Here is a 27,519-nt window from a genome sequence, read left to right as displayed (position 1 = left end):
TAGAGTGTTTGCGATCTGCACAAGGTCAGATTAAAGGAAGACATCAAAGCAATTCAGAGGTGGCCTGCTGGATTTGTTACTGGTGGTTTTGAACAACACACAAGTATTACAGAGATACTTCAGGAACTCAAATAGGAATCATTGGAGGGAAGACAATGTTCTTTTTGGGGAACACTATTGAGAAAATTTAGAGAGCTGGGATTTGAGGCTGACTGCAGAACAATTGTACTACTAACAATGTAAATTTCACATAAGGACCATGAAGATAAGATCAGAGAGATTAGGGCTTATATGGAGGCATACAGACAGTTGTTTTTCTCTTGATCTATTTGCAAGTGGAAAAGAAAAGGAAATGACTGGTAGTGGACAAGGTACCTTCCACCATGCACCATACAGTGGCTTGTGGAGTATGTATGCAGATGTTGATGCATGATATTTCCCTTGGGTACTCGAGAAATTACCCTTACACATGTTGATTTTATTCCATTCAGGGCAACATGAATTTTATTTGCAAGGAAGTCTTGAATTCAGTCACAGATATGGCCCAATACTTGATAAGCTCATATTTTTTCACTAAACAGTAGCGTGGGAGGGTGTCAAATGCCTTTCTGAAGTCAAAGGACATAGGATCAACCTGAGCACTGTTGTCTACAGTGCTATGTATCTCATGGAGGAACAGAGCAAGCTGAGTTTCACAAGAAGGAATAATGTTCTGGTGAAAATGCTTCCAAAGAAAGAAAAGACAAGGGAGGCAACTAAATGTAAGCAGGAGCTGGAAATAGCAAACAGTACAAAGTGAAGTTACGGGAGAAATGAAATGTGGGAATGAGAATGGAAAGGAAGTAGATAACAATAGGACTGATAAATGTAAGTCATGATCATGTGAGTGGTGACAACAAATCACATATTCCTCACCTATGAGGATGAGGCCACATACCTATGTACGTTAACAGGCATGACAATTACTTTTGTGCTGTAGAGAATGATCAGCAAGGAGAGATTCTCCCTTGATGGCAGTGACTCTAAGCTCTGTTGAACACATATACAATAACTACATATCAGACTCTCATGAGGAGTTTTCACTCATTGATGACCATGGAAACAACATGAAAAATAAATAAACAAGATAGCCTCATTAATGTTATACTTCTAGGTGTACAGCTGAATTGTTGTTTCCATAAAATGGAACCCCTAGAAGTACACCATTCATTTATCATGCCAGGAAAGTCAGAGAGATACAAGATGGCAACATGTTACTGCCAGTTTTCTTCTGTGTGCTGCTGTAATGTCTCCTCTTGATTTATTCTATATTTCATGGGCTGAGGGAACCTAATTTAGGGTATATACTTTTACAGGACTTTGACGTGGTTCAGTGCTATCATTATAGCACAATCTTAATGTGTTAACAGTACTGACTCACACACTCACTTATTCATCCTGTTCCATAGATCCCACCATAAAGGAGAACTTTCAGGGGTACTGAACAAGCCATGCACTACATTAACAAAGAGAAACAGCTTGAAAATTTTATTGATAATTAACTGTACTTAAACTGCTATAAGCTATTTACAATTACTCAAGTTGAATATTACATAGCACATTTTTCCTCACTTGAAAAAAATCTACTGCATCAACAGTTATAGTAAATAGCTGCTGTTTATTTGTCATGAACACCTAAATACTGTCATGACCACATGGATGTTTCTACATCTGATTCCATACTCTGCAAATCACTGTGCAGAGTGTGGCAGAGGGTACTTTCAATGTATCATAAATTATGGGTTCTTCCCATTTTATTTGCAAATGGAGTGCAGGAAGAATGATTACAGCCCTGCTTGTCTACTTTTCCGTATTCTTAATGCTCACTTAACTACATGATTGGTTTTATTTATTTTAGTTACATTGCTGCAGAAGATAACTTCATAAGATAACAGAGAGCAATTGTAATCCAGTTGGACCCATTGGTTTAGCTAGAGTATGGCAGTTAGGGCGTATACCATAGGGGCTGTTTCTGTGGGTGCAGCTTTGTGACGGGGAGAGGGGGAGGGGGGAGATAGGAAATATTAAATGTGTGTATGGCATCTTTGGCCATGAGCTCCTTCTTGGAAGTTTGGTCTGGTTCAAGTGATTTTAGTTGCTGCAGCTTTGGTGATTTGTGCACCAATAATGATGAGGACAACACACACATCCATCTAGTCCTGAATGGAGAAAATTTCCAACTCAGTCAGGAATTGAACCCAGGGCTCTGTGATTGGGAGTCAGCAATGTTAATCAAGAAGAAAAAGCAAAAGAGAAAGTGGAAGGATAAAGTAGAAGAGGGAGGGCAGAGGGGGTGGGGGTTGGAGGAGGAGAAGAAGATTTATGAAAGGAAATCACGAGGAGATTCTGACTAGCTGTCCAATCAAGCTATATGGTTTTAGAGAACTTTCCAAGCCTCAAACATCTATAATATATATTTGCAGACTGAAACGATGAATGAAAATTTATACCAAGGCCAGGATTTGAATCGCAGTCTTGGTACAAATTTTCACCCATTGCTTCCGTCTGTAGATATAAATCATAGGTGTTTGAGACTTGAAAAGGTCTCTGGGACCGCATAGTTTTATTTGGTTCAAGCATCTATGCCTGGGTTTTAGGTAGGGTTCCCTGTTACGTTTGATGCTGAGGTGCTATACCAGTATAGTTGGAGAGCCTCTGCAATGTTGTTTGAGGTTACAGGGTATACCAAGTGGGCTGAGGTGTGAATGAGAATTTGGACTGAGGAGGGAGGAGCCATGACAGGGTAGTTCCTTCAGTTGTGCAAAGCCACTGCACCAGAGTGGTGTATTGTTTAACACATCTGCCTAATAAGGAGGAGAACCAGTTTCGAATCCCGGCCTTGGTATAAATTTACCTCTTGCTTCAGTCTACACATATACTGACTATATTGTATTGAGCAGCAGCTCCTTAAGATTTACTTCAATACACACAGTCATGATAGCATTTAAGTTGTTTATTTTTATTTTTGAATGATCAGTTTCAATCTTCTATGAGATCAACTTCAAATCTTACATTCCTTGATGACTGTAGGAACCGTTAGCATGGAGCAGATCCATCTGTACAGGCATGGAGAACACTGTTCAAGCAGTGTTCTCTATGCCTGCACAGATGGACTTCCTCCATGCCAATGGTTCCAACAGTCATTAAGGAACGTATGATCTGAAGATTCTCTCTTAGAAGATCAAAATCAGTCATCTAAAAATAAAAATAAACAACTTAAATGTGATCATGACTTACGGTATTGAAATAAGCTATAATATTAACAGATCACTGTTTTCTCCTGGAATAATGTTCCAAAACATTTTAACAGTTTCTTAAGACCTATCTCACCCTGGTGTGGAGACACTTGTGACTCGTTTTCAGCTACTAGATGGAACCACTCTTGTTACGCAAAGTGAAGAAATTCAATGGAAGTGTAAAGGGTATGCTCTGCACACATTTTTAAATGGATATTTGTCATTAATGGAAGGAGAGGGGTCAGGGGGACATTACAGATTTGAAGTTTATCCTGTTGCCAGTCACCTAAGTCATTCCACTGGTTGGACCCCATGGAATTTTTCACAAAGTATTCATTTAATATGTCTGAAACAGTATAAATTTAGATTTTACTTCATTTATATTATAGATCAGGTGTTCATGTCATTCTTTCTACTGGTTATTTTACCTTTGCTCAGTATTTCAGCTTTGAAGGTACTTTCATCTGAATTTTCTACTTACCCAAAAGTCTTTGTTTTCCTTTCTTATCTTCTTTATTTCATACTAGCAATATGGGACCCAGGGTGTGCATAAGATGAATTCAGTATTCATATTCCCATTATCATTGAGAATTAACTGCTCCTACCTAAAGAGTCCAGTAACAGTCCAACAACATGGTGGAAAAGTGCAAATTTGAGATAATAACTCTCAGAGGACTAAAAGAATGTCCTTTTGTTGGTAAGTAGTCAAGGCAGGGGAAAGCCAGAGTTAGTGCAGATCTCAGAGCTTGGTAGATGAATACCAAGTAACTAGTAGTTTTAAGGTGAACTGTAGGGCTCAGGGATGTCACCTGTCATTAGGTTCCCAGGTGCAAGATCTTGGTGAAGAAAATCATGTAGTGATTACTTTGGGGGGAGAGAGAGGGGGAGGGGGTAAATGAACTGTGGTTTCAATGATCTCAACTATGATTCTGAGGGTGACATCAGGCACACAATTAAGAAAGCTCATCACATTAAGGTGAAGATTATATCATTCTTTGAGTGATACAATAAGTCCTGAATGAAATGTTCTAGGAAACCCATAACTGCAGATCTTCAGGAGTTGCTCAACAGAATGGGAGTGATCACATGTGGGCATGACTGATGTTTCATCCCTCACACAGTCTAAAACAAACTGTGTTTCTGCATCTGAATGTTTCCAGTATCCAGTTATTTGCACAACATATTTCTCAGAGCATTCAGAGTAATGTGAGTACTGTCTGTCAAAACCTTGTAATTCCAATAGTTTCACAGGATACATATTTCAAAAGACGTGGTTTCCAATAACTGTAGACACAGTTGTAGCAATTATTGGAGAAGCAATTAAACTACAGATTTTGCAGCTTTAAAAATACAAAACAAAATACACTTAGACTTTTTCATCAAAACATAAGAAGACTAGTTAGGAAACTGAAGATGTGTTATTCATAACAGATCATCATTTGGCAGTGATAAAAAGTGGATAAATCTACCTAGATTGATACGAGTTAGTATCACATTACTATAGGCATAAAATAAGAGAAAAGGATTGGCTGTGTACATATAAAGTAGAGCAACATTTGAGGCCATACATATAATTAAGCACTGCACTGAACAACTTTTCAAAATGGTTCAAATGGCTCTGAGCACTATGTGACTTAACACCTGAGGTCATCAGTCTCCTATGACTTAGAACTACTTAAACCTAGCTAACCTAAGGACAGCACACACATCCATGCCTGAGGCAGGATTCGAACCTGCGTCCATAGCAGTTACGCGGTTCCAGACTGAAGCACCTAGAACCACTTGGCCACAGTGGCCGGCAACAACTTTTCAAGTGCTCCACATAAGTAATAGGTTTGGAAGCATAAATGACATGGCATCTGAGAGTGTACCACCCCCAATAGTAAATGTCACCTTCATCAGGCAACCAGAGACAGTACTAATTAGATTTAGTAGAAATTACTGGAAAGATATTACAAGCAGATACTTCATATCAAATAATACTGATTCAGGACATGCAAAGATACTGATGTCTAACTCTGAGTTATAATCCACAGTAACATCCCAAAAACAAACAGGAAATAGTCAGCAGCAATTGATAATTTATTCCAAATCCAATTATATTTCGTCAAATAGATATGAGCCCCATATACAATAGGTGTCTGTCCATAATAGTCAAAAGGCAGCAATAAAGCATCCTCATCAATCAAATTCAGCTGCAAAGGGAAAAGCACTCACACACACTATTCAGAGAGAAATTATTGGCTGAACAATGGAAAAAAGTTAAAAAAAATGAAGACATAAATGAGACTCAATTCCAAGATGACACTGCCTGTGAGACAATGTTAGATGCAAATAATTAGCCATTAATTCAGTTAATTCTTCCAAAAGCTAGCTGGATACACAGGGACAAAAAAATCAGCCATAGAAAGCACATCCATTAGATTTACATAGACCAGGGCTTAACAACTGGCCGGTTTTGAGCGCGAGTACTCGCGTCTGCTCAGGCATGTGCTCGCGAGCAGGTGCAAGGTCGTGGAGTAGGGAGGGAGGGAGGGGAGGGAGGGGAAATGCGCGCGCACGTTTGAATAGGGCCGCAGCGTGCCTATTGAATTCGCGCCGACTGTGTAACGTTTAAAGTACTACGATCAGCTCTAACAGTCACTTTGCTGGTTAAGGATCATGTCAAGTCGCTGTTGTGTAACCCCAACCATGCCTTCACATTTCAACCCCCATTGGGGAAAAAGATGGTGTTGCAAAACGTTTAGTATGTCACAAAATGCTGAATTATTTTAGGAAATTTAATTTGCAGCGACATTATATGTCGTACCACACGAAAGACTACGGAAGTGGAAAATGTGATGGACCAGATCATGCACAGGAAGTTATTAAACTTAAAAGGAAGCTATCCGAAGAAGATCTGGATGACGAAGAAAAATCAACTGAGGCAGCTCTCAGAGTGAGTTACAAAATTGCTTTGCTTTTAGGAAAATCCCTGCGCCCCTTCACTGATGGCAATTTAATAAAAGAATGTTTGGTAGTTGCAGCAGAACATTTGTGTCCATCTCAAGTTGAACAGTTTCGGATTTTACCATTATCTAACATGATGTTTATGCATCGCATACAGGACATGGCAGACAACGTTCAGATTGCAAATATCTGTAAAGATTTTATGGCGTATTCTCTAGCTCTGGACGAAAGTGTTGATATCACTGGAACAGCGCAACTTGCCGTATTTTTTAGAGGTGTTAATAGAGATCTTCAGGTGAGGGAGGAGCTCCTCGATGTAGTAGCCATGAAGAACACAACAACCGGAGGTGATATTTTAAGTAGTGTTGAAAATATAGGATTGTCATGGAATTCTTTAGTTTCAGTGTCTACAGACGGTGCACCAGTGATGAAAGGGAAAAAATCAGGTTTCGTTGCGCTGTTGAAGGAGAAAATGCAAAAACTGACCATGCCGAATGAAATAAGGGGTGTTCACTGTGTGATCCACCAGGAAAACTTATGTGCAAAGAGTATCACTCTAAAAAATGTGATGAGTGTTGTTGTTCGTACAACCAATTATATAATGAAGCATGGGCTACAACACAAGCAGTTTAAAAGCTTTCTTGAGGATGTAGAAAGCCAGTATGGTAGCCTGCATTATTACAGCAAGGACTGCTGGCTTAGTCGTGGCGAATTATTAAATCGATTTCTTTGCCTATTAGATGAGATAAATATGTTCATGGAAATAAATAACATGTGTGTTCCTGAATTGAAAGAGCCTTCATGGAAATGTGATCTCGCATTCTTAGCAGATTTAACTAGCCATCTGAATGCTTTGAATATTTCACTACAATGTAAAGATGTGCTAATTACTCATTTCATAGATCGAATACGAGCTTTTAAAATGAAATTGACACTTTGGGTGAGTCAACTGGAAACAGGAAATCTAGCTCATTTTCCTAAATTATCATCCATGCAAGATGTTCTCAAAGACTGTGAACGTTATTCACATAGTTTAGTTGCCCTTAAGGAAGAATTTGATCAACGCTTTCAAGATCTGACAGCACTAGACAGTGATTTTGATGTGTTCTCCTCTCCATATTCAGCAAATATTGAAGAGATTCGTCCTGAGCTGCAACTAGAAATTATTGACCTGCAATGTGACAGAGAATACAGAGACAAATTTCAGAACAAGAAAAACATTTTGGAATTCTACAGACACTTCCCTCAGGATAGATTTCCTCATTTGCACAAACTGGCGGCTACAATAATATCAATGTTTGGTTCCACGTATGTTTGTGAACAACTGTTCTCTGCAATGAAATGTAACAAGACGCACCTGAGAAACACATTGTCTGATCGAAATTTAAACTGCACGCTGCGCCTACAATGCATAAGAACAATTACTCCGAACATAGACACAATTGTAAAGGGCAAAAAGTACAAGATAACCGAGAATCCCACACTTCAGTGACACCTTTTATTGTGTAACAGTTCACAAATTAATACGAATGTAGAGGAATACACTAAACTAATAAAATTATGTGGCACGTGTACATTCTTCTTTATTTGTTTCATTTGTTGCAGTAATAATTCATGAGTGATATCCCTGCAGGTGGCCGCGGATTTACATTAACTGGCGGTAGCTGTTGTGTGCCCCATGTGACTCTCCCCACTCCCCGCTCTGGTCCGGTAGTGGGGGTAGCGTGCTCGCGCTGCTCCGTGCTCGCGCCTTGCTGCTCACAGCTTGCTCCGCGAGCACGTATGTTGTACATAGACACTCCACTACCATACAGCAGCTATACCAAGTTAACTGTCAGAAAGACCACAAAAGCCATCAGGTCACTTTAAAGTAGTAACTCTTCTGGCTACAAAGCTGTTTCAACCAAAGTACTGAAAACTAGCCCTGACTTTGTAGTACCACTCTGAGTTAATTTTGGAATCAGGTATATTTCCTGAAATACTGAAGTCTTCGATGGTATCATTCATTTACCAAAGTGCAAATAAGCAAGTGAATGAAGGCCAATCTCTTTCATTCCAATGTTCTCATTATCTTAGGAGACAGTACCTTATAACAAAATATTGAACCACTTTTCTGACAATAATAATAACAAGTATTCAATTTGGCTTCTGTAAAGGATTGTCTACAGAAATTCAGTTTGGGTCATGGACACTAAACGATACAGTCAGCATTCAGAGAAGTCAGTATGTGATCTCATGAGCTCAACACTGGTAAAACTAAAGAAGAAGAAAATTACCCTGTTGGCATTTTATGTGAGTTGTCAAGCCTTTCATTTGTACAGATTATACAGTTCTACAAGGGAAATGAAAATATGATATTAAAATAACCACCTCCCCCCTACATGGATGGTGGCATATCTCAACAACAGGAAACAGAGATTCACATTTACCAATGTTACCAGATGAATAAAAATAAATTCAAAATGTGAAAGCATTAAGTATGTTGGCCCACAATCTTTGGCAATTCGCACATTCGTTTTTGAGCTAGCCAAATGATTTACCACAGGAACTGGAGGGTTCTTCAAAAACTGATGCTAGAAATAGAATGATAAATGACTCAAACAAATTCATACCAGATACAGCCAGAAACAGAGTTACAACTCGTTCATATCAAACAGCTAAAAGCTTGTTCTTAAAGATGGCTAATACTATGCAGTTCCAAATAAATAAAAATGACTTAAAGGTATAAGAAGTAGAGGTCAACGAGTACACATTTTATGAGGTTCCATATGTGAAATTACTAGTCACCCAGATAGGTGGACAACAGAGATAACACAAAATGTACATAAGTTAACAAAACAGCCCTTTTTGCCTGCTTTGCACTCATATTAGATATCTCTTTCACTATATTGACTTGAAAACAGAATTGTTGGCATATTTTGCATTATTCCATTCAGTACACTCCTATGGCATAATTTTCTGGTACAATGCAGTTAAGGTGTATTATGTTAAGTTAATAACTGAACATTTTGTAGAAGCTTCCTGGGACACTGGCGTTCTTACGTTTATGTACTAACACATTTACTCCCTTATAGTATTTGTACTTACTACTGCAAGAGTGAATTTAGGATGAACTGTGAAATTTACAGACACACAATACTAGAAATAAAAAATATAATTTCCATATGGACTGTGGGTTCCCATTTTGGTTTCAGATTCTATGCTGTGGCTCTAGGAGTGTGCATTTCGGTGTGTGTGAATGTGTGTACTTTTTCTAGATATAGAGCAAGAGCTCAAAAGCTAGTGTGAATACTGTTTTCTGTTGCATGTTTCTATGTGGCACACATCAGTCTGCTATAGGTGAATGGTTGCTCTTATCTTATTTCATGTGTCTTCCCATCCAGGAATTTCCATTTTTGTTAAATAGATTTTATCTTTACCAGTATGTAGCCAGCTGGTCATCTTGTATGTAAAATTACAAAAAAATTGAAGTAACTTACAAGGGGCTGGACAAAAATATGGAAACACCAAAAACCTAATATAGTGCAGGAAACCCATTGACATTTAAAACAGCTTCCAACTGTCTCAGATTGGATAAATACAGGTCATGTTTGGTTTTCAAGGGTTTCTTAGCCATTAATCCAACACAATAGTGGCAAGTTCAAGCAACCACAAGGACAGTGGATAGCAGTCATGAACCTTTCTCTCCAAAGTATACCACAAAGTCTCAACAATTTCGAGATCTGGTGATTATGGCAGCTATGGGACATGAAAATTCATCCTTGTGCTCACAAAGGCAGTCCTCAACAATGCGAGGTGTGTCAACAGATGCACTGTTGTCTTGGAATGCAGCACCACCATTGGGAGCAAATATTGTACCATGGGATGTACATGATCAGCCAAAATGGTCACATAATCCTTGGCAGTAATGCAGTCTTATAGAATAATCATGGAGCCCATGAAATACCATGATAAAATTGTCCAAATCATCACCAAACCCTGTCTTTGTTTCATTCTTGAGATGTAAATTTGTCTAGAAGTTGAAAACAGCATAAAACAGGGCTCATCTGACCAAATGACTTTCTTACATTGCTCCACAGTACATGTTTTATGGCTGCAGGACCAAGTTTATCTGTTATGGACATTTGCATCTCTTCTTAGTGATTTTGCTCACCCTGCATTCCCAGCAAAGAGAGCTCCCTTCGCATTATTTTGATGCTGACAGAGTTCCAGAGTGTGACATTCAGTTCTGCAGTGACTTTTGCAGTTGTTGTTCTCTTATTTTGGATTGCAATCCTCTTCAATGCTTATATGTCATGATCCCTCAACATACAGTTGTCTGCTTTGCAACTTAGCAGATGATGTTTTTCTGCTTTCCCTGTATGTAGTATAAATCTTTAGTATCTTGATTATGGCAGCACCCACCATAGGAGCACCAACAATGTGCCCACACTGGATTCACTTATCTCTGACATAATGCATCACAACTGCATAGAACACTGATCTGATTACAAATGACACATGCAATGCAAAGAGGACATTGCATAGGTGCAATTCATGGTCAAATATGACAGCACAACCTGCAAGTTTGGCTAGCTTCTGCATTTATGGTCAAGCATGCGTTTCTTGCAGTGTTTCCATATTTTTGTCCAATGCCTGTATATGTCGATAAAGTAATCTGGAAGAAATCCATATAATTATCAATATCAGTAAATTAGCACTATTTGTGATTCATTATTAGCATACCTTAAACAAACAGGTAGCAGTGTCTGTATTTAGTAGTTAATGTAGTTGTATACTGTGGTGCAAAAGTCTGTTACAGGTAACTAGCAGACAGGCAGGAAACAGAAAATCCACAGAAATTCAAAACCAATTTATTAGAATATTTGGACTCAGGGATGCAAATACAGCATAGCTCTGATTATGCTAAATAGGTTTTGATTTCGCCAGTATGTAGACAGCTAATAGTGTCTCGTGTAAAGTTACATAAATACTTCGTCTGGAGAATTTGAGGGAAACAGCAGCTGAGTATTAGATGGGGAGGAACAGTGTCCCCTTTTCTTCCCAAAGTATTAGTTTTTCACCTAATATACATAACCATGTGTTAAGTAATTCCCATTTATCAGTATTGCTAAATTAGCAACAAGCATAATTTGTTGTCAGTATGCTTTACAGCAGTAGCCTGCAGTGGCTGCTTCTGTTTCTTAATGTATAACTTGACTTGTTTCACCTCCCAGCTAGTGCTTCTTCATGACAGGATTTATTAGACACACTGTGAACGGATGGATGCATAAAACACTTACAGAGAAATATGGATGAATCAACACCAACAAAATCTCTCAACCAGTTCAGGTCATTTCTCCTGATGAGTTTTATAAAATGTAATTCCATGAAACAAAAATAAAAATAAAAAAAATTAAAAAAATCTAGTCACTGGTAAGTAAATTTCTTAATGAAGAATACAAAAATGGAGTAATAAAATCAGTAACATGTTTACAGTTCAATTGACTAGACAATGTTTGCTGACCTATCAAAAATTACTGACCTATGACCAGTGTATAAATAGGGAGAAACAACTGACACAAAAAATTATACATCAATTTTGCTCTTGTCAGTATTTGGCAAGTTATTTTAAAGAGTAATTCTTGATCAAATACAATCTTTTTTCTGTAAGTACAGTCTGGTGAACAACTTGCAATATAGACTCCAAAAAGGCCAATTCCCAATATAATATTGCCACACTGCCTCATAGGCATGATATAATTTATAGTTTATGTGTAAACAAAGAAATTCAGAAAACAAACTTTAAAATAAGGAAACTGTATTCACAATACGCCAAGTGCAATATACAGGATGTAAGCAAGCTGCATCAAAATCTGTGCATGAAGCATGGAATGCATAAAATTTGAAATGAAAAGGTTTGTTTGTGATCATCTCCCTGAAACAATTAATGGAAGACTTTTAAGGAACAGAACATTCTATCAGTTTCCTGTACATGCCACTGGCAAAAGTGAGGAAAGTAAACTGAGCAAGAAAGGAGAATGAAAAGACAACACAGCTGGTGATCCTAATTTAAACTAAAGGTATGTGACACTGTAACTATGACTCCCAACTATCAAGTTGTGAATACACCCACTCTAAAAATTTATCACCATAATGTGCAATCCCTGTGTAATAATATCGACGAAATTAACATACTATTAACTGATGAATTAAAACATATCTCATTGTTATGCATTTCTGAACACTGGCTTACCCCAGAATTAATTTAGAATATGAAAATAAATAGAGTCAGGAAAAACAGCAAGAAGGGTGGGGTGGCAATTTACATAAAGGAAAATATAGATTTTACTACCCTACCTGACTTAACTAGAACAAAATTTTGAAAAGGATTGTGAAATTCTAGCTATAAAAATTATTCAGTTCAACCTGTTTATTGCTACAGTCTACTGATCACCATCTGTACATTTTGAACTTTTCTTAAACAGAATGGAGTCATTGCTAAACAAGGCAAATAAAATGGATTGTGAGTTGATGATCTGTGGTGACTTCAATATTTATTTCCTCACAAACAGTAGAAATGGAGAGGCCCTTGTGAATCTTGCATCAGCCTATAAGTAAGCAAAGGGGCTATTTAGATCAATTTCTAGCTGAGAAAAGTTTACACAATACTTCACTAAAAATGTTCAGTGCACATTTTAGTGATCATCTCGCTCAAATTTTAGGCTTAAAAATAAAAGGCAATATTATTAACAACATGTCTTTAAGAACAACAAGCAGAAGGTACACTCACGATAATGTAAATTACTTCAACAGCTTATTACAGAAAGAAAAATGGTCACAGGTTTACAAAATTAATGATATCAATGAAAAATCCAACACTTTCAGTGATACATTAACCCATTTCTTTCAAACTACCTTCTCACTGAATACTATAACCATAAGGGGGAATTCTAGAACAAATAGCTGGATCACAAGAGGAATAAGGGTTTCATGCTAGAAAAAAAGACTACTTCATGAAATGTGTAAATCAAAAAATTCCTCACTTGAAAGACACATATACTATAAAAAATACTCGAAAATACTACTAAAATAAATAGGAGTGGCAGAAATAATGCATAATGACAAATACATTTATAGGTCAGATAATAAAGTGTGGAGTGTTATAAAAAAAGAATCTGGAGAACACAGATCGTCCTGCAGAAATATAATACTATCACAAAAAATAAAAAAGTAACAAAACTCTTAAAAGGAGCCAGTACTTTAAACAATTTTTTCACAAGTGTTGCTGATAATATGAAACAATCAAAGTTACACAGGAGTACCCAAGGCAATGAATACAAAACAAGTGCTTGTAGGGGGCCAATGTACATCAATTCTATTTCACAAGATAAAGTAGCTACTGCAATACAAGGACAAAAAAATTCCAACTCTGCAGACATTCATGGTGTCCCTTCAACAATCTTAAAGAAGAGTTCATCAAACCTAATTGCATTACTTACACAGTTATGTGAATGCTCACTTCAGACAGGCATTTTCCCTGATTTATTGAAAACATTTAAAGTCATTCTAGTATATATAAACAGTGAGAAAGATACCATAGATAACTAGAGTCCATCACAATTTCCCCTTGCATTTCAAAAGTATTAGAAAATGTTATGTACGACAAACTTACGAAGTTTCTAAATAAAACCAATATACTATGCAATGAACAACATGGATTCAGAAATAAGAGGTCAGCAACAACTGCTATTTATTAGTGTATTAGTTTATTAGTGGTCCAAACAAGGGTGTGTTTATCCCATTGGTCTCTATCAATGATGAACTAGTTAGCAACAGTACTGAAATTAAATTAGTAGGACTTTGGCTGCAGAGGAATGTAATATGGAATCATAGTGAAGTATTAGAAAATGTTATGTAGGATGATGTTGTGACTCGCCGATCATTCAAAGTGCCGCCGCGCAATTACGCGTTTCCTCTACGTGCGGCGCTGTCTGCCAGCCATGCAGCAGCTGCGCCACCTAAGCGGCCAGCCGAGCAGCGGCCGCTAGGCTGGGACTCAGTGCTCATTCGAATGCTAATGTGTACACATGTCTTGCTTGTCAACTTACTCTGTGACTTATATGTGTTGTGTCGTTCTGAAATATATTTGTTAAACTTGACGTTATAACAGATGAACTTACGAAAATTGTAAATAAAACCAATATACTATGCAATGGACAACATGGATTCAGAAATAAGAGGTCAACAACAACTGCTATTTATTAGTGCATTAGCTCAATATTAAGCCTGAAGGACAAGAAACAGGGATCAATAACGGTCTTTATTGACCTGTCAAAAACTTTTGGCATGGTGAACCGTGAGATTATGCTGTCAAATCTTGAAAAATATGGTATTCAAGTCTGTCCAACAACTGGATCAATTGCTTTCTGAGCAATCATAAGCAGGAAGTGTACATCAAGCACACAAATATCCACCTAAAACAATATCTGAACACTTATCAGACTATAAACAAATTAAATATGGTGTACCCCAAGGATCAGTTATGGGACAACTTAGCAGTGGGGCACAGAATAATCAGCTTGGAATAAATAGAAGAAGAAGAAGAAGAAAAAAAAAAGAAAGAAAACCATTGCAGTAAAATTTCACAGTGGTCCAAACAAGGGCATGTTCATCCCATTGGTCTCTAACAATGATGGACTAGTTAGCAACAGTACTGAAACTAAATCTGTAGGACTTTGGCTGCAGAGAAATGTAAAATGGAATCATTGGGAATACCTTATTGCAGAACTGAGCAAGACACTAAAATCACTCTGGAGCGAGAAAACAGTAACGAATTCATTTTTGCCTTAAATATGGAGGCACCTTCTGGGGAAACTCTAAAATGGCTAACAGCATTTTCAGACTACAAAAAAGGCCCATTAGAATCATATTTGGACACAAATCTAGAGTCTCTTGCACACCTCTGTTTAAGATATCTGGTATTCCCCCATTATTATTTGTATACATTATGGAAACCCTTATATTCTTTAAAATAAATGTAATAGGAAAGGAATGCAGCCTGCAAGAAAACTGTATATACATGAACACTTTACAGAAGAAGAAACAAAAATTTACATATAACCAAATCAACACATCTCTGTGTCAAAAAGGTACTTCCAACATGGGAGTTAAACTTTCTGAAAACATAAAAGCCATTACTGAGGTCAAAACCTTTGGAAAATCTCCAAAGTCATATTTACAACACTGCTGCTTTTACTTTATTGAAGAATATTTAAATGTATAAAGTGTGTTGTATAAATACTTAATGCGTGAAGAGTTTTACTGTAACCTTAAATAAGTATGCCTAGAAATCACGTTCAGAACTGTACTTATAACTTGAATTGTCCAATGTCTTATGCAAAAGATGTTTTTGTAGACAACAGGACCAATAAATACTATACCAAAACCAATACCAATACAATGACCAAGTTGGTCAGCTGCTGTGGTGGGTGGTGGACTAGCTGGATTTTGGGAATTGTCCACCCAGGTGTGGATTGCAGTGGCATAGTGAATGGGTGCCTGTTAGATGAATGAGAAAGAATGGAGAACTAATCATTTATTATTCCAAGTACATGTGTCGTGTTGCCCTATGATACCAACACTCATGGGACACGAACCCTGGCAGGGAAGGCACTGCAACTTGCCATTGCAGATGCCAATGGTACAGTAAGGCCTCTGACCCATCAGGAGAGGATCTATGAATCAGCTGTGCCTGTTAGAAGCCATTAGCAGCCCCAGGTGAGGACAGCCAAGGCAGGCACGATCACATTATTGAACCCATGCAGAAGTGGCAGCTCCCAACAGCAGAGTCCACCCATACAGCTGATGATGGATGAATGGCTGCGTGGCAGATGTCTGCTTGTGTCTGTGTATGTGTGGTTGGATATGGGTGTGTGTGTGTGAGTGTATACCTGTCCTTTTTTCCACCTAAGGTAAGTCTTTCCGCTCCCGGGATTGGAATGACTCCTTACCCTCTCCCTTAAAACCCACATCCTTTCGTCTTTCCCTCTCCTTCCCTCTTTCCTGATGAAGCAACCATTGGTTGCGAAAGCTAGAATTTTGTGTGTATGATTGTGTTTGTTTGTGTGTCTATCGACCTGCCAGCGCTTTTGTATGGTAAGTCACATCATCTTTGTTTTTACTGAACAATCTGTTTAATAAGTCACGGATGCAAAATACTAATGCATATTCTCTACAGACGAATGGAAAAACTAGTAGAAGCTGACCTTGGGGGAGATCAGTTTGGATTCCGTAGAAATATTGGAACATGTGAGGCAATACTGACTCTACGACTTATCTTAGAAGCTAGATTAAGAAAAGGCAAACCTACATTTCTAGCATTTGTAGACTTAGAGAAAGCTTTTGACAATGTTGACTGGAATACTCTCTTTCAAATTCTGAAGGTGGCAGGGGTAAATTACAGGGAGTGAAAGGCTATTTACAATTTGTACAGAAACCAAATGGCAGTTATAAGAGTCGAGGGGCACGAAAGGGAAGCAGTGGTTGGGAAGGGAGTGGGACAGGGTTGTAGCCTATCCCTGATGTTATTCAATCTGTATATTGAGCAAGCAGTGAAGGAAACAAAAGAAGAATTTGGAGTAGGTATTAATATCCGTGGAGATGACATTGTAATTCTGTTGGAGACAGCAAAGGACTTGGAAGAGCAGTTGAACGGAGTGGACAGTGTCATGAAAGGAGGGTATAAGATGAACGTCAACAAAAGCAAATCGAGGATAGTGGAATGTAGTCGAATTAAGTCGGGTGATGCCGAGGGAATTAGATCAGGAAATGAGACACTTAAAGTAGTAAAGGAGTTTTGCTATTTGGGGAGCCAAATAACTGATGATGGTCGAAGTAGAGAAGATATCAAATGTAGACTGACAATGGCAAGGAAAGCATTTCTGAAGAATAGAAATTTGTTAACATCAAGTATTGATTTAAGTGTCAGGAAGTCATTTCTGAAAGTATTTGTATGGAGCGTAGCCATGTATGGAAGTGAAACATGGATGATAACTAGTTTGGACAAGAAGAAAATAGAAGCTTTCGAAATGTGGTGCTACAGAAGAATGCTGAAGATTATATGGGTAGTTCATATAACTAATGAGGAGGTATTGAATAGGACTGGGGAGAATAGAAGTTTGTGGCACAACTTAACTAGAAGAAGGGATTGGTTGGTAGGACATGTTCTGAGGCATCAAGGGATCACAAATTTAGCATTGGAGGGCAGCTTGGGGGGTAAAAATCGTAGAGGGAGACCAAGAGATGAATACACTAAACAGATTCAGAAGGATATAGGTTGCAGTAGGTACTGGGAGATGAAGAAGCTTGCACAGGATAGAGTAGCATGGAGAGCTGCATCAAACCAGTCTCAGGACTGAAGACCACAACAACAAGGAAATATCAGTTTGTAATCTGAATGTACACTGCATTCATCATCCATCAGGTGAACATTACTGCCTGCAAACATAAAATGTAAGTCATAGTTAGGTTTTAGTCTAAATAAAAAAACATTTTATTAAATCTTCTCTCTCTCTATAGATAAACTGAAGTCCACTGCTCGCGTCTTCTTGTATGTTCAAGCTAGCCTGAGGTAGGAATGTGTAGTTTATGAACTATTCTGGGAGAGGAACTGTTCAGAGTGGTCTTTCTTTTAGTGAACTACAGGTCATGTACTCCTCACTTCCCCCTATCTATTGAAAGCTGGAATGCATACAAATGAATCTCACTTCTCTTTATACTGAATACACATCATTCCTAGGATCAGCATCCATAGTTCTGTACTGTGAACAGTGAATTGTGCAAACAGCGTCAGATTGGAAGACTGAAACAATTCCGTTAGTTCACTTTGCTCAGTTCAGTCTCCATTATCTGTACCTAAATATTTCTTTCCCGTCTTAAGAATTAATTTTTGTGAACACTATTAAATTAGTTTTTTGAAAAGAGCTACGAAACAGATACACATTCTTGGTGACAGTGAGTATACTTTAATATTCAGTGCTTCAGACTTCCCAAGTCAAGATTTTAATTGAAACTGAAAGCTCTCAGCCCATTTTGAGGGGAAAAAAAAAAAAAAAAAAAAAAAAAAAAAAAAAAAAAAAAAAAAAAAAAGTAAAAGGAAAAATAAAATAAAAATAAAAAAACTGTAAAAATACGCACACTGGTTTATTCATGAAGGTCATTCAATTTTTGTAGGCAATAAAATTATAAAATTTTGTTTTTCATTTTATCAGTTTAAGAATTTTTCTAATTGTTCTTCTTTATTGATACTTTAACAATAAAAATGAACTGTGCAGTTCTACATCTACATCTACATCGACATTTACATTTATACTCTGCAAGCCACCCAACGGTGTGTGGCGGAGGGCACTTTACGTGCCACTGTCATTACCTCCATTTTCTGTTCCAGTCGCATATGGTTCGCGGGGAGAACGACTGTCGGAAAGCCTCCGTGCATGCTCTAATCTCTCTAATTTTACATTCGTGATCTCCTCGGGAGGTATAAGTAGGGGGAAGCAATATATTCGATACCTCATCCAGAAACGCACCCTCTCGAAACCTGGCGAGCAAGCTACACCGCGATGAAGAGCGCCTCTCTTGCAGAGTCTGCCACTTGAGTTTGCTAAACACCTCCGTAACGTTATCACGGTTACCAAATAACTCTGTGACAAAACGCGCCACTCTTCTTTGGATCTTCTCTATCTCCTCCATCAACCCGATCTGCTACGGATCCCACACTGATGAGCAATACTCAAGTATAGGTCGAACGAGTGTTTTGTAAGCCACCTCCTTTGTTGATGGACTACATTTTCTAAGGACTCTCCCAATGAATCTCAACCTGGTACCCACCTTATCAACAATTAATTTTATATGATCATTCCACTTCAAATCGTTCTGTATGCATACTCCCAGATATTTTACAGAAGTAACTACTACCAGTGTTTATTCCGCTATCATATAATCATACAATAAAGGCTCCTTCTTTCTATATATTCGCAATACATTACATTTGTCTATGTTAAGGGTCAGTTGCCACTCCCTGCACCAAGTGCCTATCTGCTGCAGATCTTCCTGCATTTCGCTACAATTTTCTAATGCTGCAACTTCTCTGTATACTACAGCATCATCCGCGAAAAGCCGCATGGCATTTCCGACACTATCTACTAGGTCATTTATATATATTGTGAAAAGCAACGGTCCCATAACACTCCCCTGTGGCACACCAGAGGTTACTTTAACGTCTGTAGACGTCTCTCCATTGATAACAACATGCTGTGTTCTGTTTGCTAAAAACTCTTCAATCCAGCCACACAACTGGTCTGATATTCCATAGGCTCTTACTTTGTTTATCATGCGACAGTGTGGAACTGTATCGAACGCCTTCCGGAAGTCAAGGAAAATAGCGTCTACCTGGGAGCCTGTATCTAATATTTTCTGGGTCTCATGAACAAATAAAGCGAGTTGGGTCTCACACGATCGCTGTTTCTGGAATCCATGTTGATTCCTACAGAGTAGATTCTGGGTTTCCAAAAACGACATGATACGCGAGCAAAAAACATGTTCTAAAACTCTACAACAGATCGACGTCAGAGATATAGGTCTATAGTTTTGCACATCTGCTCGACGACCCTTCTTGAAGACGGGGACTACCTGTGCTCTTTTCCAATCATTTGGAACCTTCCGTTCCTCTAGAGACTTGCGGTACACGGCTGTTAGAAGGGGGGGGGGGTTGGGGGGGGGGGCAAGTTCTTTCGCGTACTCTGTGTAGAATCGAATTGGTGTGGCAACTTTCCTCTGTTGAGTGATTCCAGTTGCTTTTCTATTCCTTGGACACTTATTTCGATATCAGCCATTTTTTCGTTTGTGCGAGGATTTAGAGAAGAAACTGCAGTGCAGTCTTCCTCTGTGAAACAGGTTTGGAAAAAGGTGTTTAGTATTATAGCTTTACGCGTGTCATCCTCTGTTTCAATGCCATCATCATCCTGGAGTGTCTGGATATGCTGTTTCGAGCCACTTACTGATTTAACGTAAGACCAGAACTTCCTAGGATTTTCTGTTAAGTCGGTACATAGAATTTTACTTTCGAATTCACTGAACACTTCATGCATAGCCCTCCTTACGCTAACTTTGACATCGTTTAGGTTCTGTTTGTCTGAGAGGTTTTGGCTGCATTTAAACTTGGAGTGAAGCTCTCTTTGCTTTTGCAGTAGCTTCCTAACTTTGTTGTTGAACCACGGTGGGTTTTTCCCATCCCTCACAGTTTTACTCGGCACGTACCTGTCTAAAATGCATTTTACAATTGCCTTAAACTTTTTCCATAAACACTCAACATTGTCAGTGTCGGAACAGAAATTTTCGTTTTGATCTGTTAGGTAGTCTGAAATCTGCCTTCTATTACTCTTGCTAAACAGATAAACCTTCCTCCCTTCTTTTATATTCCTATTAACTTCCATATTCAGGGATGCTGCAACGGCCTTATGATTACTGATTCCCTGTTCTGCACTTACAGAGTCGAAAAGTTCGGGTCTGTTTGTTATCAGTAGGTCCAAGATGTTATCTCCACGAGTCGGTTCTCTGTTTAATTGCTCGAGGTAATTTTCGGATAGTGTACTCAGTATAATGTCACTCGGTGCTCTGTCCCTACCACCCGTCCTAAACATCTGAGTGTCCCAGTCTATATCTGGTAAATTGAAATCTCCACCTAAGACTATAATATGCTGAGAAAATTTATGTGCAATGTATTCCAAATTTTCTCTCAGTTGTTCTGCAACTAATGCTGCTGAGTCGGGAGGACGGTAAAAGGAGCCAATTATTAACTTAGCTCGGTTGTTGAATGTAACCTCTACCCATAATATTTCACAGGAACTATCCAATTCTACTACACTACAGGAAAAACTACTACTAACAGCGACAAACACGCCACCACCGGTTGCATGTAACCTATCCTTTCTACACACCGTCTGTGCCTTTGTAAAACTTTCAGCTGAATTCATCTCTGGCTTCAGCCAGCTTTCTGTACCTATAACAATTTCAGCTTTGGTGCTTTCTATCAGCGCTTGAAGTTCCGGTACTTTACCAATGCAGCTTCGACAGTTTACAATTACAATACCGATTGCTGCTTGGTCCCCGCATGTTCTGACTTTGCCCCACACCCTTTGAGGCTGTTGCCCTTTTTGTACTTGCCCAAGGCCATCTAACCTAAAAAACCACCCAGTCCATGCCACACAACCCCTGCTACCCGTGTAGCCGCTTGCTGCGTGTAGTGGACTCCTGACCTATCCAGCGGAACCCGAAACCTGACCACCCTATGGCGCAAGTCGAGGAATCTGCAGCCCACACGGTCGCAGAACTGTCTCAGCCTATGATTCAGACCCTCCACTCGGCTCTGTACCAAAGGTCCACAGTCAGTCCTGTCAACGATGCTGCAGACTGGCAGTCTTCACCAAATCAGATAGCCACCGGAAACCAGAGAGGATTTCCTCCGATCCATAGCGACACACATCAATGGTGCCGACATGAGCGACCACCTGCAGGTGGGTGCACCCTGTACCCTTCATGGCATCCGGAAGGACCCTTTCCACATCTGGAATGACTCCCCCCGGTATGCACACGGAGTGCACATTGGTTTTCTTCCCCTCTCTTGCTGCCATATCACTAAGGGGCCGCATTACACACCTGACGTTGGAGCTACCAACTACCAGTAAGCCCACCCTCTGCGACTGCCCGGATCTTGCAGACTGAGGGGCAACCTCTGGAACAGGACAAGCAGCCATCTCTGGCTGAACATCAGTATCAGCCGGAGACAGAGCCTGAAACCGGTTCGTCAGACAAATTGGAGAGGCCTTCCATTCAGCCCTCCGGAATGTCTTTCGCCCCCTGCCACACCTCCAGATGACCTCCCACTCTGCCACAGGTGAGGGATCAGCCTCAATGTGGGCAGTATCCCGGGCAGCCACAGTCGTAGTCCGATCGGGTGATGCATGGGATGAGCTGGCCGTCCCCGACAAACCCCCATCCGGACCCCCACAGTGATGCCCATTGCCAACAGCCTCAAGCTGTGTGACCGAAACCAACACTGCCTGAAGCTGGGAGCGAAGGGATGCCAAATCAGCCTGCATCCGAACACAGTAGTTGCAGTCCCTATCCATGCTAAAAACTGTTGTGCAAAGAACGTCTGAACTAATCTACAGAGAGCACAAACAAATCAACACAAAATTTAAATGGTTATTAAAATACAAGATTGCCTAGTAAATGCAGTAATGCTGCTACTTGCGCACTGCTGACACACTGCTTGGTGGCGGAAGGAGACTACGCGACTTTACACTATTGAGGTACTAAAACGCAATGCTACAATTCTCGAATACTATAATACGCCCGAAATTTATGAATTTGAACAATGCGAGTACCAAAAACACGCAAAGAAATTAGGAATTAAACTATGTAACAAATGAGTGAGCTATGAGTATACGACTTTCTGCTGGCAGCTGCTTATCCAATGGCAGCAGGGAGCACACTGGCTGTGACCAACCGACACTGGCTGTTCGAAACAAAAACAGAAGACAGACGATTACGCGAATTTACACTATTCAGGTACTAAAACGTGATGCTACAACTCTCAAATAGACTATAATACGCCCAAAATTTATGAATTTAAACAATGCATGTACCAAAAACACGCAAAGAAATTAAGAATTAAACTATGTAACAAATGAGTGAGCTAGGAGTTCTTTTGAACTAGCTCTGTGAACTAGCAGAGTAACTACCTCAAAAGGTATAGTTCCATAGAAAGAGCTACTTTGCCTCTCTCTAGTCTGAGGAACTACTGTAGAGATGTTGATATTGGTCTTGGAATTCCTGGGACCAATATCTTGTCGGTATCAATATAGATTTGGGTGACCAAACATCCTGTTTTTAACGGGACTGTCCTTTTATTTGTTCCATTTCCCAGTGTCATGCAAAAGCCTTGTTTCTTCATAATCAGCAGTAAAATCCAATTTTTTGCTTAATTTTGTGTTTTTATTTATTTATATGTCAATTTAGTGTCACAGACATAGTTTTTTTAACATTTTATTGAGTCTTGTGTTTTCTTGAATGCTATGATCGAATAGAGAAGTATTATTTTGGTCAATGGATGAGGAGAGATATGAACAGATGAGTTTTCATCATAATGTTCAGTGTCAGTGACTTATGTATGAGCTTTGCAATTCATATCAACTATTTGCTAATGCAAAAATGATGGACAGATGTAACAAGTTTTCATTAAATAACTTTATAGGGCTATCAATACTCAATTGTATTTGTAGTTATGAGTTAGCTGTTAACTGTTAGATGACATGAATTTGTAGTAGATGCAACTGGCACAGTGTCTTTGGACTGTTACAGACAACAATGAGAAGAAGGCAGTAGTTTCAACATTGGCTTCGGCGAGCTTTGGTGAGCCTGCTGTAGTGTGCTCCATTGTCTGTTGTTTGTTGTGGGTGAAACTAACTTATGACCATTAATATGGAAAAAGGAAGTGTTTTTCTCAAAAACCTTGAGAGAAGAGTTCCCTTTTCTGAAGGAAACCATGACTATGAAGTTAGAATGTACAGTGTGTCATTCACTTTTTTCCATTGAATGTAGAGGACATGCTGATATAATGCAGCACATTAAGAAAGAGAAGCACCTGTTGGCAGTTTCTAGCAGCATAAATTTCTTTGTAAGTACAAATAAACTACAAACAGAGGAACATAGACTTATCACTGTGAAACAAGGACTGTTTGTGCTCTGCGCTGCAAAACACAATCATTCTTTCCTTTCAATGGACTGCACAGCTCTTCTCATCTGAGACCTATTTGAGAACAAATTCATATGATCTAGGACAAAATGTGAGTCAATTTTAGTGAACATTTTATCACCATATGCAATGCATGAAGTTCAGTCAGAACTTAAAGATGCTAAGTATGTGCTGGTCAGACCTGAAATTTTGGGGAAAATTTAAGTGTGTATGGAAAGGATAGGGAAATGGGAAATGGAGATGATGTATTTGTCTCAGTAGGCAAGAAACTCAGATCCACCAAGGTAGAAGCTGAAACTGCATGTGAGGTTGTTTGAGCAAGACAAAGCATCGGGGTGGACATAAAATGAAAATGGGATCCATCTATCGCCCACCAGACTCATCTCCTGATGTAACTGAAAACTTTAGAGAAAACCTCAGTTCACTTGTACGTAAGTTCCCCAGTCGTACTATAATCATTGGTGGAGGCTTTACTCATTCAACAATTAATTGGGAAAATTACAGTTTTGTTAGTGGTGGGCATGATAAGACATCTTCTAAAACTTTACTAAATGCTTTCTCAGAAAACTACCTAAAACAGATAGTTATGAACCCCACTCATGATGGAAATATATTGGATCTAATGGTAACAAATAGACCTGACCTCTTTGAGGATGTCCACATAGAAACTGGTATCAGTGACCACAATGCAGTTGTGGCACCAATGAGTGCCAAAGTACAAAGGACAACTAAAACAAACAGAAAAATATATACGTTCAGTAAACTAGATAAAAGATAAATACTGTCTTACCTCAATGAGGAACTTGAAACTCTCAGCACATGTCAGGAGCATGTAGAAGAACTCTGGGTGAAGTTTAAAAGAATAGTTAACATGTACTGGATAGAAAAAAAATGTGTACACAGTTGAACAGTTCAAGATGGGAAGAAACGTTTGTAGCATAGAAATATCTACAGAAATGGAGATTACTGCATAATTGGTGTAAAACAAAGTGTAGGGCTATAGGTAGAGAGATTCTGAGTGAAATGTATTTGCCTGTCAAGAAAGCAATGCATGATGCCTTCAATGACTACTATAGCAGAATACAGTGAATTGATCATTCACAGAACCCAAAGAAATTCTGGTCATATGTAAAGGCTGTTAGTGGCACCAAAGTTAGTGTCCAGTCCCTAGCGAATGAGACAGGCACAAATTGAGGGAGGCAAAGCAAAAGCTGAAATGCTTAACTTAATTTTCAAATGTTCCTTTACAAGGGAAACCCCCAGGAAAATTGCCCCAATTTAATCCTTGTACCACTGAAAAGAGGAATTAAATAAGTATTTGAGTCAGTGAAGTTGAGAAACAGCAGAAATTGTTAAAATGTAACAAAGCTCCAGGCCCCGATAGAATCCCTGTCAGATTCTATACTGAACTTGTGGCTGAGTTTGCCTTCCTTTGACTATAATCTATTGCAGATCCCTTAAAAAAAATAAAAATAAAAAAAAAATAAAAAAATAATAAAAAATGCCCAGTTCTTGGAAAAAGGCACAGGCCACACCAGTCTACAAGAAGGGTACTAGAAGTGATACACAAAACTGCAGTCCAATATCCTTGAGATCAATTTATTACAGAATCTTAGAGCCTATTCTGAGCTCAAACATAATGAGGTACTTGAACAGAATAGCCTCCTCAATGCCAACCAGCATGGATTTCAAAAATGTTGATCACATGAAACAAAACTCTTACTTTTCTCACATGACACAGTGAAAGCCTTGGATCAAGCCAGTCAAGCAGATACTGTATTTCTTGATTTCTGAAAATCATTTGACTCAGTGCCACACCTACTCCACGAAATGTCCACCCACATTCTGCTAGACTGACAGAAAACACTATTGAGGAGTTGGGTTGAGAACTCATTCCTCACCCACCTTATTCACCTAATCTTGCACCATCAGATTTTCACCCTTTCCACTCTCTATCGAACAACCTTCAAGGAACTTCCTTACTGGATGAAAATATGTTCTGAACATGGTTTGACAAGTTCTTCATCTCAAAAGCACATGGTTTCCACAGTCACAGAATCAAAAAGTTACCCCAGCTTAGCAGACTGTTGTAAATAGTGAAGGAGAATATATTATTGATGACTAAAGTCTCTGTTATGTGTATTTGTTGTGATTATTAAATTTATGGAAAAATGTTATGAGCTTATTATACTCCAACCTAATATATTTATTTCTTGGCCTCCCTCCACAATTTTTACTCTCCACACTACTCCTAAATACTAAACTACATTGGTGATCCTTTGATTTCTCTGAATGCTGTGCCACAAACTTCTTTCCTCCCCAATTATATTAAGTACTTCCTCATTAGTTACATGATCTACTCATATAGTCTTCATCATTCTTCTGTAGCATTACATTTCAAAAGTTTCTATCCTCATCTGAACAGTTTATTATCCACATTTAATTTCCACACAAGGCTACACTCCAGACAAATATCTTCAGAATATACTTCCTAATGCTTAAATCTATATTCAATGTTAACAAATTTCTTTTTACCAGGAACGTTTTTCTTGTCACTGCCAGTCTACATTTTGTATCCTCTCCACTTCAGTTGTCTTCAGTTATTTTCTGCCCAAATAGCAAAATTAATCTACTACTTTTATTACTCATTTCCTAATGTAAATGTACAAAAATGATGATGTTCAAGACTGTAAGTGTTATTACAGGAAACTAAAGCTTATTATTATTATTGTTATTATTATTCTTCTTAAAAATGTACTGAGCACAAGTGATGCAGTTTTAACTTGCAAATAAGCCACATATTTCAAAGTGCTAGAATATACCATTTGTATGCTTATTAATTCTACTGTCTTGTAAATTAGACTCACCTCATATGCTTCCTTATGTAGTGGACCAATAATAGGGTTGGAAAGAGCATGAAGAACACGTGCAGAGGCATTTGAAGGGCCGGCACTCATCATGTACTTGTATGGGATAACTAGTGGTCTGCGGAGTCTGTCAGGTGGTGGTACTGTACACTCCATGGTGGAAACAAGTGGGACACTGTGTGCTAGCTACTGGACTGAGTGCTCTACACAACAGCTGGGCATCTACTGCCCAGTTGTAGAAATACTGCCTGCTGATAGGCCAGCAGCATCATTGTCCTTGAGATAAGACCTGTTTTTTTCTGCCAAAGACATCATTGCATGCTACAAGATTAAGATAAGGAATATGTGAAATGTAATGCTGATACAGTGTTGATGCGTTCTCAATTATCTTAGGTACATGCACATTCTCTACTCAGTTTTTATTAAGTGCCATCTCATCACAAAAGCCAACTGTATTTAAAAAGTGTAATATCATCAAATAGTCTGAATCTTTAGTATCTGCTATTCATTGCTAGCATCAGTTAGTGATCCTGGTAGAAACTTACCTCCAGTATAGCAGAAAAATAACAGTACATACAGTAATAAAATGAAAAAAAAAGAAATGAATTAATTCACAGGACTACTATAAGGTGTG

General features: G+C 38.7%; 1 protein-coding gene across 1 annotated transcript in view; it reads right to left on the bottom strand.

Moving 5' to 3' along the window:
• The window catches only part of LOC126252890 (alanine--glyoxylate aminotransferase-like), a 126,485-nt gene extending 99,366 nt beyond the window's left edge, over positions 1-27,119 (bottom strand). Inside the window, exon 1 of the mRNA XM_049953860.1 lies at positions 26,886-27,119. Within this exon, the coding sequence (XP_049809817.1) occupies positions 26,886-27,041 (156 nt within the window). The 5' untranslated portion in view covers positions 27,042-27,119. The remainder of the gene's footprint in view (positions 1-26,885) is intronic.
• Between the last annotated feature and the right edge of the window lie 400 nt (positions 27,120-27,519).

Source organism: Schistocerca nitens, chromosome 4, assembly GCF_023898315.1.
Source record: "Schistocerca nitens isolate TAMUIC-IGC-003100 chromosome 4, iqSchNite1.1, whole genome shotgun sequence".
Taxonomy (NCBI): domain Eukaryota; kingdom Metazoa; phylum Arthropoda; class Insecta; order Orthoptera; family Acrididae; genus Schistocerca; species Schistocerca nitens.
This window is presented reverse-complemented; position numbering and strand designations above follow the sequence as displayed.